This window comes from Cucurbita pepo, chromosome 10, assembly GCF_057944985.1.
Source record: "Cucurbita pepo subsp. pepo isolate OVF chromosome 10, ASM5794498v1, whole genome shotgun sequence".
Lineage (NCBI taxonomy): Eukaryota > Viridiplantae > Streptophyta > Magnoliopsida > Cucurbitales > Cucurbitaceae > Cucurbita > Cucurbita pepo.
Window position 1 is genome coordinate 17,382,006 of NC_141807.1, and position 15,198 is coordinate 17,397,203.

General features: G+C 37.5%; 1 protein-coding gene across 12 annotated transcripts; it reads right to left on the reverse strand.

Moving 5' to 3' along the window:
• Positions 1–1,608: 1,608 nt before the first annotated feature.
• On the reverse strand, positions 1,609–10,524 carry LOC111803420 (uncharacterized). Of its 12 annotated transcripts, none has more exons than XM_087127913.1 (8): positions 10,369–10,524; positions 9,338–9,467; positions 6,588–6,693; positions 5,026–5,208; positions 3,451–3,915; positions 3,180–3,266; positions 3,027–3,093; positions 1,609–1,975 (listed from the first exon to the last, which is right to left on the reverse strand). In XM_087127913.1, exons 2-7 carry the CDS (start codon positions 9,383–9,385, stop codon positions 3,032–3,034), a joined length of 951 nt encoding a protein of 316 aa, XP_086984039.1. In that variant the 5' UTR covers positions 9,386–9,467; positions 10,369–10,524; the 3' UTR covers positions 1,609–1,975; positions 3,027–3,031. The 12 variants fall into 12 exon arrangements, with proteins under 12 accessions (XP_086984039.1, XP_086984044.1, XP_086984043.1 ...); XM_087127918.1 differs by having other exon boundaries at positions 1,609–1,970; positions 3,027–3,089; positions 9,338–9,470; XM_087127917.1 differs by having other exon boundaries at positions 3,027–3,089; positions 9,338–9,470.
• Between the last annotated feature and the right edge of the window lie 4,674 nt (positions 10,525–15,198).

The window sequence follows — 15,198 nt, forward strand, 5'->3', positions numbered from 1 at the left end:
TAAGTAATCTACTCTACCTATCACGCCCTAATCTTAGCTTGACTCACTTGTGCATGCTTTGCTAGAGAAATTACCTTATCAATTACCCAGAGCAGTGTTTATATAATCTAGATATTCGTACAAGATGATTAGGGAGATATCCTATCGATCATCTAAAACTCTGAAAAACATTAATTAAAATATTCATGCAAACAAACAAGCAAACAAGCTCAATGAGGATATAACATCCACCTCGCCCGAAGCACAAAGGACAATAGCCCATCCTCCTTTCTAATACAGTGGAGAGCATATAAAACAATATTCATCACAAATTTTATCATAACAGCATTTTGGTAATTTCTTACCTGTTACATAACTTACTCGTCCATGTTCTCTCTCTAGCGTTACATAAAATATAAAACATGTTTCTCGAAAATCTCAACCTAGGGCATAGTAGTAATTTTTTTTTTTAATAAAATACATATGGTACATACTCATTCAAAAATGCGCTTCCAAAGTTTTTAACACACGATTTCAATCCATTTAAGGAAAGAAATGCTCACATGCTAGGACGTCCTAACGATCCCTACAGGTACTACTTGCCTAGAGTCCGTGTGGTTGCTTACTTGAATGATACGTGCCTTCTTGAGCTAACTTTTATGCATGTTAAAAGGCTCCAAAATTTATAAAAATTCTCTAGGAGGTCCTAATTCAAGTTAAATTAGTGTTAGTACCAAAAAAAAAAAAAAAAAAAAAAAAAACTCACTCACAACATACACGCTTTCATGCGCCACAAGAGCTCCGAGTACAAACGCGCCTGGGTGAAGGATATGTACACCCTTAGTGAGACATGTGGCAACTTTTTCGACCCTTTGCAGGTGTGAAATTCTACAAAATTTTCTCGTAATGACACTTGGCACTCCCAGGTAAGACATCAGGTCAAGAGAATGAATCGGGTCGTAGGCTCTAAACTGGGTCATGTGCGGGTCGAAAGGTTGGGCAAAGCAAGTTAGACTAAGACTTATATAACAAAATTATGTAAGTTTGACCTTAAAAGGTAAACTGAGTGTTACATCAAAAGTATAAACAAAGACAATCATAAATGCAAAAGACGTAGAAGAATGGTACAACCTTTTAAGAAAAACAATTTTAGGGCAAAATCAAATATGCCATGGACAAAAATGACTAGAAAATCATGTGTAACTATGTTTTGTTTAAACACGATTTTATACATATATTGGTCTCATTAAAGAAAATTATCCATGAAAAAACATGTGTAAATAACAAAAAAAAAAAAAAAAAAAAACATTGACATGATCGACCGAAGAGGAAAAAAAAATACCCGAATGTGTAAATGGAAGAGAGAAATTGTGATGTCCTACCGGAGGAGAACAAAAGACCCTTTATAAGGATGTGGAAACCTTTCCCTAGCAGAAGCGTTTTAAAGCCTGGAGGGGAAGCCCGAGAGAGAAAACCCAAAAAAGAACAATATCCGAATAGTTAATTTAACTCTTACAATCTACGCTCATCATAACCATCCGATCATTGTATTCGATGCTTTAAGTTATTTTGTATACCGGGCTCAATGTATTTAAACTCATAAACTCAGAATTTGATGCTTACCAGGCATAAACTCACCTCAACTGGCTTCTTTAATCAAAGAAAATACAGTGAAGCCACCTTCGTTGGCAGTGAATCACAAAGGTCAACCTAACCAACATTCAGTATTTCACTCTTACAATCTACACTCATCATAAACATCATCACATCATTACAATCACTTCCAAATACCGTAATCATCAAGCAAAACATCAAACATTAAAGATCAGTTTCAGAATTAAATCACTTGAAAGCTAAAATTGTTTTCAGAATCACTGTGATGCATTATCTTCATTGTACATGCTAACCTGCTAAGGTGATCTGGGGCCTGTGTTCTAAACGAAAATCCCGTATCCGGCGCCAATCTGAATGCCTCTCCAGTATGTACAATCATCTGATCTGCACAAGTATAGCAAAAAAATGATGATATTTGATGCATCAGTTATCAGGTTGCTAGCAAACCCATGTGGCTTGCATCAGTTCTTTGCCTCTCATACCTCATCTGTGATCAAATTTGATATCCATCTCCATTGGTTGTGAAACTAATAGTTTATTTCAAATCAGGTAAATTACTATGGACTAAGTTTTTGCTCTCATATGCAGCTATGCCATTCAATTATTATTTTTAAATTTTCAATTGTGTGTCTAATAAGTCCTTAACCTATCACATTTTTAAAATTCATAGACCTTAAAAATTATAAAATTGAAAGATTAGGGTTCTATTAGACATAAAATTTAATTCTATATATTTCTTGATTTAAAGTTTAGAAATCTATTAAACATCTATTAAACATTTGTCAACTTCAGGTACCTATTAGATACAATTGAAAGTTAAAAAAACTATTACATATTTTATAGAGTTTTAGACACAAACTTGAGTTTAAACACTAAACTGTAACAGCCCAAGCTCACCGCTAGCCGATATTGTCCTCTTTAGGCTTTCCCTTTTGAACTTTCTCTCAAGGTTTTAAATGTGTTCACTAGGGAGAGATTTCCACACTCATTGTAAGGAATGTTTCGTTCCCCTCTCCAACTGATGTGGGACCTCACAATCCACCCCCTTGGAGGCCTAGCGTCCTAGATGGCACACCGCCCGGTGTCTGGCTTTGATACCATTTGTAACAGTCCAAGCCCACCGCTAGCCGATATTGTCCTCTTTGGACTTTACCTTTCGGACTTCTCAAGGTTTTAAAACGCGTTCACGCTCTTATAAGGAATGTTTCGTTCTTCTCTCCAACCGATTCTTATAAAGAGGAATTGGAATCCAAACTGAAGTGCTTTCATAATTGCATCATATTGAAGAATCGATGGGCACCCCCACAATTTCAGTGCACCAACTTGAAAGAAAAAGAATATGCCATGAGTGTATAGTTGGTCTTAATTCTTCTAGGAAGAACAATTAAGACCAACTATACACTCATGGCATATTCTTTAAGCACAGATAACTTATCAGCTAATTGTGTCTTGAATCTTCGAAGCTCAAGCTTTCTGATACATTGTCCAACCGTTTACTATCTTTAAACGCGAAGAAATTTTAAGTCAGTAAGCACCTGTCGAATATTACAACAAGCTAGGGTCAACAGATACAGGAAACTCATTACCAAGACGGTCTCCATTCTCACGAGTATCAATGATGTTAACAGCCTCTGTTGGTAAAAAGGGGCATCTGGCATAGCTCTCTAGTATATCTGGCAGTTCAAAGTCATGTTATTATAACTTAGAATACATCTTTTTGACATGAAAAGGGCGAAGCTTAACAAAAGGGAAAAAGTTTGATTTCTTTTCTTTAGGAATCTTCTTGATCTCTTAGAACTTAAAATTAAGAGACTATAATATATTCTAAGTTACATCACATAGGAGTGAAAAAGATACCTGAACCCTGAGAAAAGTCTGCTGTCAGATCTGAGAGACTAAAATTCCTAGTAATTTGATTAATGAACCCAAATGAAGAAGGATCCGTATCAAGAAGTGATTCATTGAAGGATGATGTGTTGGAATCAACACTAGCAAACGATGCAACCGACGCGTTCCCAATTGATTGACGTGCATCAAGGACATTGTCCTCTGTTCCAAACATGTACGGAGGACTGTTTGAATATCCAGTTTCTACTTTGATAATTCCTCCATTCATTCCTTGAAACAAACCCACATTTGAACTCTGAGGTGCAGCATCATTCCTGGCATGAGAAGGCAAATCCACGGTGGTGTGGATAGTTGAGTGAACAGGTTGGGTACCATTAGTATAAACATTGCCTAAGCTGACACCAACAGGGTGGTCTGTGTCATCTTGTTTCAAAGCAGGTCCTGTATGCTCTGGTGCGTAGCAGCTCTGGTGTACTGTTCAAACAAAGTACTAAATCAATCAAGTAGTCAATGATTGATGTACATAAATACTGTAAAGTTAACTACCACATGCATTCAGTTGAAATGCCTTGTCTCAGGGTGTGTTGAATAAATGAAATGAGAACGTCTAAAAGCGTATGAATATGGATAGCAAGAATGAAGAGGAATGGAGGAGGTTATAAGATGTCAACAAGCATGGAGTTCTATTATAAATGGAGAAAGTGTCTTGAAATTGCCACAAACTCAAGCTTGAATCAGGGAACAATATAAAATTTTGGGAGGATTGCTGAGGTGGTGATCATAGCTAGCTATTTCTTTCTTATAAAAGGAGTCTGTTTTCAAGAAGGAAAAAGATTGTAACCGCCCAAATCTACCCCCACCGCTAGCAGATATTGTCCTCTTTGGACTTTCCCTCAAGGTTTTAAAACACGTCTGTTAGGGAGAGGTTTCCACACCCTTATAAGGAATGTTTTGTTCCTTTCTCCAACAAATGTGGGAACTCATAATCAACCCCTTTCGGGGCTCAGCGTCCTCGCTGGCACACCACCCAGTGCCTGGCTCTGATACCATTTGTAACAGCCCAAGCCCACTGCTAGCAGATATTCTCCTCTTTGGGCTTTCCCTAGGTTTCCCCTCAAGGTCTTAAAACACGTCTGTTAGGGAGAGGTTTCCACACCCTTATAAGGAATGCGTCATTTCCCTCTCCGACCGATGTGGGATCTCACAATAATGGTAAAAGCCGAAAAAAGCCAAAAGAGTTATGAACCCCTCCAATTTGGATAAACCTAGGATTAGACATAACAACAAGAACTCCAACAAGAGAGCCCTGACTAAGTTGAAACAAAAAGGCATTTATCCTAACCACACTACAATCCTTTTCCGACACTGAGAAAATCCTACTGTTTTTTTCATTCCAAATTTTTCAAAGATGACCAAACCTGCATCAGACAGAATCTGGCTTTACTGACAGCTCAGGTATTGGCAAAAACATACAGAATATAATTATCCTCAGTCAATAGAAAGTTATTTTAACATCCAATATGTAGCAACGCAACAAGTAACAAATGAAGATCAAGCTTCCAACTAGGAGAAAAGCGGCCTTACTAGGTTGGACGTGGGATCCATTAGAACTAGATAATGCAGTCACCGCACAAGGATGTATCTGGTGCATCATTCTTGCCTGCTGTTCAAGCAACCGGTTGAATTCAATAATCTGGCTTTTCATCATCAATCTCAGATAATATGCATTGAAGAATTCTTGATTCTCCTCTTCAAGCTTCTGCCACACTGGAAGCAAAAGGTTTAGACTACAATTGATGAAGTTAACATATAACATTAAAAAGAGGTAGTAAAAGTGTTTACAACCTGCAGTTTAATCTCAATGGTATAGATGTTATGACCTGGTACATAAGGCCTTACGTATAGTATATAGTATGTTATATCCACTAATTAACCATGGATCGGAGATCTATGATCTTTTTTTTTTTTGCTTGTGTGGATCTGAAAAACCATCCTTTCATTGACTGTAGCATGTTGGTCCTTGAATCCGAATTACCGTTAATTATGTCTTTAGGGGATGAAGATATCCATCACTTGTTCTTCCATTATTCGTACAGAAAGAATTTTTTGGAAGCTTTGTATCAGAACTTCCCAAGTTCTTGCGCTTGTGATTTCAGGGCTTAAAGCAATATCTTCAACCTACTTGGCCATGACTAGGAAGGCAAGAAACTTGTGGCTCCATATTGTTAAGTATGTGGTTTGGGGCATTTCATTTGAAAGAAATCAACAAATGTTTTTAAAAGAACAAAGTTCTGGTATGATAAATTTCCGTTGGCTCGTTTGGTTGGGTAGAATTTATCCATTTCAACACGTTGTAGATTCGAATCTCGAAATCAGTATGGGTTAAATGTGTGTTGTGGTGGTGGTGGTGATGTGTGTTTGATTTGATTTCAAAATAAAGTTCCATATGGCTTATTGGATTTTCCATGCCGTACGATTATTGCAATCACTCGTTTTATAAGAGCATTTTTTGTTGGGGGAGCTTTCTTGTAATCTTATTACATATTGGATTAAGTTTTGGGAGTTTTCTGCTTTGGGGGCTTTCCTAGATGTCCTCCTAAAAGGGAGTCTTAAGTTTGTAAATTTCAAATATCAATAAGAAGAGTTTGTGCATCTTTGTAAAAATAAATAAATAAATTATGCTGCAACAGTGAGCTACTTGTCTATCTCGATTTCCTAGTTATTAACCTTGTTCGTCCATGATCATTTATAATAGCCAACATAGATGACTGAATGAGAGCTCTATCATCAACTTCTAAATGCCCAATCACAATACTATCAAAACTCCTTATACGATCATTCATATGAAAAGAACACATGAACGTAGGGTTTTAATTTTTATTCCGAGGGTTTCTTATTGCAGTCAGATTAACGTGTGAATTGGCAAACAAGAGTTTCGTGAGAGGATGGAAAAACAAATTAGCATAATATTTTACTAATTAAATAAAAATAAAAATAAAAAAACTAAACCTATGATACAAATCATAAATCTATCAGCTACAGAGTAAAAAACCAGAAAACAAGCAAGCATTTTTTTTCTTTTTTTTTTAATAGGAAGTCAAGAAAGCATTAATATGCCAGAAAATAAAAATTGAATACATAATTACCATGTTCTGTGAAACCCGGGTCAATTTTTTCATGATTCAGAAGGGTTTCCACAACTTCTTTTCGGTTCATATCAAGCTGAAGGCATCGCTCTATAAGACTTCGCACCTAAAAGAAGAACATGCATAACTGGATGAGATTAGTCACCTGAAAGTAATGCACATTGGACAGCGCGTCATTCATTAGAGATGATACAGAGAATATAAAAAAGGTTAAATTACATAACATGTGAGAAATCAATTACCTATAGCTAATGGTATGATATGTTCAAACAAAATAATTCAATATCCTATATGATGAGATTTCAAAATCAAAATGTCTGCAATTATACGCTTTATATACAAGCATAAAATTTTTCATTCCAAGTTATTCTACTTCTCTAATATTCTTTTGACATGTCTATGAAGATAAAACGAAAAATCCAATCCTCTAGTTTTTCAAAACTGTGAGAGTTTTGGGATATCCATTTCCTAACTGACAGACATGGACAACTTGCCTAAAAAGATTATTCAAGCTTCATTCCATGCTCCATGCATGGCTGACATGATGTTTCAACTGAGTGGCCACACCGGCATGTACAGAAACAAAAATATCTCATATGAAAACACCCACAACCCAATCTAGAAAGGGATTTTTTTTTTTGGGGGGTAAGAAACCAAGCTTTCGTTGAAAAATGAATATATATATGAAAGGGCATACCAAAAAAAAAAAAAAAAAAAAAAAAAAAAAAAAAAAAAAAAAAAAAAAAAATGAAGTCGGATAAAAGGAGTTCAAAACAAAATACAGGAAATGTGAGATCCCACATCGGCTGGAGAGGAGAACGAAGCATTTTTTATAAGGGTGTGGAAACCTCTCCCTAGTAGACACGTTTTAAAACCTTGAGGAGAAGCTTGGAAGGGAAAGCCCAAAGAGGACAATATCTACTATTGGTAGGCTTAGGCCGTTACAATTGGTATCAGAGCCAAGCACCGGACAATTTGCCAGCGAAGAGGCTGAGCCTCGAAGGGGATAGACACAAGGCGGTGTGCCAGCAAGGACACTGGACCTCGAAGGGGGGTGGATTGGGGAGTCCTACATCAATTGGAGAAGGGAACGAGTGCCAGCAAGGACGTTGGGCCCCAAAAGGGAGTGGATTGTGAGATTCCACATGAGTTGGGGAGGAGAACGAAACATTCTTTATAAGGGTGTGGAAACTTGTCTCTATTAGATGCGTTTTAAAACCTTGAGGGGAAGCCTGGAAGGGAAAGCCCAAAGAGGACAATATCGGCTAGCGGTGGGTTTGGATCATTACTGGAAATTACTCCAATTCAAAAAAAATAAATAAATAACACCAATATCAAATTTACAAAAAGATGAAGTGACCGTGACACAAAGGGAGAAATTAAACCTAGGCACGTCTCCTGATATCTCAACCTCTCTAAATATTCTATTATTTTTTTCCAACCAAATACCCAACAATAGGCGGTGGTCAAAAGTACCTCCTCAACCATCCAACAACCATCCCTACCCTAAGCATGACTCATACCAAATGAGGTCCTCCAACGATCCCAAAGAAAGTGCAATGCCACACCAAATGATCAAGGTCCTCCTCATGCCTCTTGCATTGCAGATTGCACCATTGCATAAACAATAACAAAGGAAGAATGTCTTCGGACACATTCCAAGGTATTCACTTTTCCATATAAAACCTATCTATAGCCATGCAAAAACCTTAACACCTACCATAGAGAGGAGAAAGTCAAGGTAACCGGAAAGGGAGAAGGGACAAACAAAACTCGGAAAAGAATGGCACGATAACCCTCTAAAAGGTTCAAGGGACGATAAACGAACATCCCTTCTCCCTGGCACACCTAGAGGTCTCACAGAATGTATAGAAGACCCCAAAAATTCATTGCCTCTCTGCCAGATAGAGGTCCTCACAAGTCTAGGGAAAGCGAGGAAGAAGGATCATGGGATGACAACACCGAGGCCACAAAATGCAACCTTTTGTTCGAAAGAAAATATACATGTGAGAGTTTCTCCTCCACCCAGCAACCCTCCCAAAAATAAGTCTTCTAGCCATCCCTAACAAATCAATGTATAAACTAAGAAAGGGTGAAAAAAACTGCTTTCTAGATGTTTTTGCTAAGGCCCCCAAAACCACTACCCTCACACCGAGAAGGTACAAGTCTTACCACAACGTGTTAGGCTCCATGAAGAAACGCCACAACCACTTACCCAGGAAAGTCTCGTTACAAAATCTCATGCACCCAATGACAAGGCCTCCCTGGATACAATGACTAGCCCCCCTCTCACCCCCCTTCGTTAACTCTTCTCAGAAGAAATTCATCATCACCTTCTCAACGAACTTACTGACCCCGATTGGTATCTTAAAAATCAACAAGAAGTAGTTGGGGATCCCTCTCAACACAGAATGGATGAGCGTAAGTCTTCCTTCTTTAAAGAAAAAAATCTTTTCCAGGCAGAAAATCTCTTCGGTTAATGACAGGTTCCAAAAATCCAAACTCCCTAAACCAGAAAGGAAATTAAGGAAATCGTTTCATTGGCCTATAAATTCAGGTCATCTGATCTCACCAGTAAGTTCCTCACGGTAATGGCTAAATTATTTATGATGGTCTAAAACTGTTTTGTCATCTATTCCTACACCTAATATCCAATTCTCTCGGGTTGAGTGGGTTGTAGGGGAAAAAATGCATATGGAATCACTGGGTGAATATTCATGAATATTATGCAAGTTAAAAAGCCAACTTACAAATTGTATATCTTGACGTGAGACCCTTCCCACAGTTCTGGTTGACATATTTCCTGAGTCCAGAGCATAAGAATTGAATTGACAATCCAAGTGGCAGAACTTATTCGTCTCAATTATTCCACCCCATCATCTACTAAACAACCACAAAAGCAATGAATCTAACACCAAATAATAAGAAATAGATCAATATATGCATCAAAAGGCAGCCAGTCAAGAAAGTTTCACTTGCATTAGTGTTTCAACCCCTTTTATGACAGTCTTGTTTCTCTAACGAGAGGAAAAACCACCAAAACTTCCAATTTTGAGCCCTCTCTTTAGTTTTTTTTTTTTTTTATGGAACAACATAAACCACTTGCACTCTACAAATGCAACAAAATAGAAAAGGCCACTGTGGGTATAATACTTGAGTCAATTTTGAGCCCTCTCTTTAGTGTTTTTATGGAAGAACAGTTTGAATTTAGAACATCCCTTTAAATCATAATAATCCATATTGACGAAGTTGTAAAAATAAAACATCCTCAGATACAAAAGAAGACTGATCTGTGGGTATAATTCTTAAATCAAATAAATGAATTGAAATGAAGTGTACCAAAGCTGAATCCAACTCGAATCTTAAGCAGCCTTTTAGTAATCAAATAAAGATCCGAAACCCAAATAGGCATACAATTTAGAAATAGGTCACGTCAGAAACTAGGTCACGTCAGAACTGCTCAAACAAGCCGGATAAACATTAAAAATTATGACCGAACTTTAACATTTAAAGTAATAATCAGCCCTCAACACCGCTCCAGCTAACAATTCAACATATTACAGACTACAGAACACCAACGAAAAGATCGCGCGAGGAGTCAATTTCATTCAATCTCAATTCCCAAACACACAAGACAAACTTCAGAAATGAAAACCTAATAAAAATCCACCACCAGCAAGCTCAATATTTGTCTTTCTTCTCTCTTTCCACTCTCAAATGCATATATGAAGAGAATAAAAGGGAAAGTAGAGAGAATTGAAGCAAAATTCATCGATCTTACCAGTTACCAAGTCGATTCCAAGAGAAGTGGAGATCTTCACAGCGACAAAATGGTAATATTTCAAACTAGAGCGAGAGAGCGAGGCTGAGGAATTTTGGCTTTACATTTTGGAATGGAAAAGAGAGAGAGAGAGGGCACTGTCCGATGAACAACTGTAACAATTTTACCGGCTTGAGACTATTTAAAGGAGGGTAATTTTGTAATTTTTTATTCAATAAATAAATAGTAAATTTAATTTGGGTGTGAAAACATTTATTTGAAATATTTCATAAATGATATCATGAACGTTGATAATAAAATCTTCATAATAACATAGATAACAAAGTAAAAATAAATTAATGTTTTGATTTAACTTAGGGGTATTACATAGACATGAATGCATCTATCCTAACTTTGGTTCAATAACCGTCATTGCGATGTCGTCATCAATATTAGAGGTGTCTTACTTTTATCTGAAAAATACGAATAACACGTGGCTTGAGTCTTTTATGAAATACTCAGTAAGTAACCCCACTATTGAGGTCGAAAAATACAAACACATGTAGTATGAAGGGACCTATTTCACAAAAATATCATGGCGTGGGCCTTGGACTTCGCTTTCCAGTCCGAATAGGGTTGGATGTGTAGTACTTCTCTACACACAACCCGGTGGGCTCATATATGTACCACTTAAGCCTAGCTTGTTAGGCTAACGCATGTTGCTACCGAACACCACAGAGATGAAGGGCCCACATAATATCACGACAAACATAAATATTGTAAGGGTCGCTTTGTACTATTTATAAAAAGAAAGTATCTCGATGCATTTGACATACAAAAATGGATGAGGTTCTCATAGCTTAAAATCACAGCATAAAGTTATGATGCAAATCAAACCTGCACTCATTCATAGCAATACAAGTCTATGAAACATGCCTATGTAATTCTTGTTAAATCTTTAATATTTAACATAGCTTATATGGCGTAGTGTATGGAAGTTTATGCATCATAGATTATCAATATCATAAACATGATTCTATAACATGAAATAATTGCATTGTAGCATAACCTATAACATGACATCGCACGACATAACATAGTATAGCATAACAACCCTCGATGAATCTTAGGTTCTACATTGCAGGCTTTTAGGTTATATATATTTTTTAATAATCTGTTTAGTATGTAAGTTTAGTTTTAACATGTTATTAGTATCATTTAATACTTGGTTTGTATATGTGCTACATCCACACAGTGGAAGATTGATTAGTAATGCATGGTTGGAGTGTTTACTGGATTGAAATATAGATCGAAAATTATCCACTTTAATAGTGGATAATGGTTCAAAAAATGATACAATGGTTGAGATTCAATTAAATAAGTTGGAGTTGAGTTAATTGATTTTGGGTGGAAGTTTGTTTCACATGGGTTAAATTTGATAATAAAGATGGATTGGGTGTGATGGTTGATGGGCACAAATTTCATTTAACGTATGTAGAGCGACATGATTCAAGCAACGATGGGTGCACACACGTGCTCGAAATGGCTAATGGAGCCCGCGCGGACACATCGGGAAAAAGTAACGCGATGGGTGTGAGCATACTAATAGGGGCTGTTGCAATTTGTAAATAATGGAAGGAAAAAGACGAGGAGAAATTGAAATAACTAGTAAAAAAAATAAAAAAGAGTGCAACAGGAGAACTTCCTAAGTGGTCACCCAATGAGTTGTGATGGGATTTGGTGCATTAGAGCTTGTATGATCGCACCTAACATGAAATATGCACAAAGTTCATTGAACGCATATGGGGCGGCATGATCCAAGCGATGGTGGGTGCATGCACATGATTGGAACGGCCAGCAGGGCCCACGCAGACACGTGAGGGAGAAAAAACACAATGGGCGTGAGCATACGAGCCGGGTGGCTGCAATTTGTAAAGAATGCAATTTGTAAATGGTGAGGTTAATCTAGCACTCAGATTTGCCACATCAACCCAAACCACTCTAAAAGCTGCTCTTAAATTTACAGACATTTCTGAGACCATCTAAACGATCGGTTGTTGGGCATTTTCTAAGCCTTCGATGCGTTCTTCCATTTGGACAACAGAGCCCATCGAGCTATCCCCACACTCGAAGTCACCAACAGTTGTGGCCTTGTCTTCTAGGACCTCGACCCTAACCATTAATTCACGAATAGACATTCCCTCAAGCCACCAATGTGGGTCGCACTGTGAGTCGAGCCATTTGAGCTATGACCTTTTCAGTTGCTACAGCAAAGTCAGCTCGTTCGAGTTCCGTCCGCACTCCTGGCTCTCTTGTGATAAAGGCCGACGAGTGTACTATTTTATGATTTAGTGTATCAGCGACCACGTTTGCCTTTCCAAGGTAGTACTGGATATCTATATCATAGTCTTTTACCAGTTCTAACCACCTTCGTTGTCTCATGTTCAGTTCTTTTTGTGAGAAGAAGTATTCTAAGGTTTTATGGTCAATTTAAATTTGGTTCTTTTCGCCATATAGGTAGTATCCCCAAATCTATAATGCGAACAGTACGGCTGCTAACTCTAGATTGTGTATAGGATATTTTTTCTCGTATTCTTTTAATTGGCATGACACGTATGCAACAACCTTGTCGTATTGCATCAATACGCAACCTAAATCCTTTTTTGGACGCACCGATGTATATTACATATCCTGCTGAGTTTTCTGGAATTGTGATTACTGGGGCTAACAATAGTCTTTGTTTTAGGTCTTGAAACTGGCCTCACATACGTTGTTCCATGTAAAAGGTAGCCTTTTCTTGTCAACTATGTAAGAGGCGAGGCTATTCTAACAAAGTCTTGGACAAATCTTCGATAGTAGCCTGCTAACCCTAGGAAACTTCATACCTCGGTGACCATAGTAGAGCGTTCTCATTTCGTGATGGCTTCTGTCTTAGTGGGATCTACTGAAATTCCGTCTTTAGACACTACGTGTCCTAAGAATGAAACTTTTCGTAGCCAAAATTCATATTTGGAAAATTTTGCGTACAACTTGTTTTCCCTTAAGATAGTTAGGGCTTTTTGGAGTTATTCTTGATTCGTTTTAATGTCATCTATGAACACGATCACAGACGTGTCTAGGCACTCCTTAATACTTGGTTCATTAATTTCATGAACACCTTGGGGCATTGGTGAAGCCAAATAACATAACTACATGATGCGTTGGAGTGGATATGAACAAATAGATTCTTTGTCCTTAAATTTAATCTGGTGGTAGCCTGATCGAAGGCTATTTTGGAAAATAGATTCGTCTCTCAGAGTTGGTTGAATAGGTTCTTGATGCGTTGGAGTGGATATTTGTTCTTTATTGTTCTCTTGTTTAGTTTCCTATATAGTTAATGCATAAGCTTGATGCGTTGGAGTGGATATTTGTTCTTTATTGTTCTCTTGTTTAGTTTCCTATATAGTTAATGCATAAGCTTGATGCGTTGGAGTGGATATTTGTTCTTTATTGTTCTCTTGTTTAGTTTCTTATATAGTTAATGCATAAGCGCATCAAGCTGTCTTTCTTTTGAATGTGTTAGGAATCACATATCTCCACAATGGTATGATATTGTCCACTTTGAGCATAAGCTCTCATGGTTTTGATTTAGGCTTCCTCAAAAGGCCTCAACGAATGGAGATGTATTCCTTACTTATAAACCCACGGTCATTCCCTAACTTAGCCTATGTGGGACTCCCTCCCAACAATCCTCAACAATCCTCCCCTCGAACAAAGTATAACATTGAGCCTCCCCTGAGGCCTATGGAGCCCTCTAACAGCCTCCTCTTAATTGAGGCTCGACTCCTTCTCTAGAGCCCTCGAACAAAGGGTCGAACAAAGTACACCCTTTGCTCGACACTTTAGTCACTTTTGACTACACCTTCGAGACTCACAATCTTTGTTCCACATTTGAGGATTCTATTGATTCCATTGAAGAATGAAATTGGCTATTATATAGCCTTACAGAATGCACTGAAAACAAGGAAAAACAGCCCACGTCTAACAACTCCATCTCCTGATAATGTGGTATGACTCAATCAAATAAACAGACATCCTCTAACAATACAAATGTTTTGACTAAGTGGTAGTAGACCACTAAAACAATCCAACATCTAGAGTAACATAACCTAACAATTCCTCCTCTAAACTGAACATAAATAGTAATTAGTTTATATCTATGTCTGAACAGACTCCCAATAGTCCTCTCAACTTCAAGAAAGCATCCAATTTTAGTGGTTTAGTCATCACATCAGCTAACTATTCTTGTGTGTCACAATGCACCACCTCCACAGAGCCAGCCTGAGCTCTCGAAGGAAATGAAAACACACATCTATGTGCTTTCTCCGATCGATGCATTATTGGATTTTTGAAAGCTTGATTGCAGAGCTACTATCATAGCGAATAATAGTTGGCTTGTCTTGATTCTGACCCAGCTTTTCCAACACCCTTTTTAACCATACTGCCTGACATGCACATGAAGTTACCGTTATGAATTCTGCCTCTGTGGAAGATAGACTTACTATTGGTTGTTTCTTTGATGACCATAATACTGCTCTAGAACTCAATAAGAACACATAGCCTGAAGTACTCTTTCTCTCATCTGTGTATGCAACAAAATCATCATCTCCTCCTTTTCGATAGAAAATTTCAAACCCAGTTGTTCCCTTCAAATAACGTAGTACCCTTTTTGCTGCCTGTAAATGAAGCTCAATGAGATTATCCATATATCTACTAATCAGACAACTAAGTTTTAGGAAACGTGTGAATAACCTAAATAGGAAGAACCATAACTTTTATCTAAATCATTAACCAACAACTTCGAGAATGTTG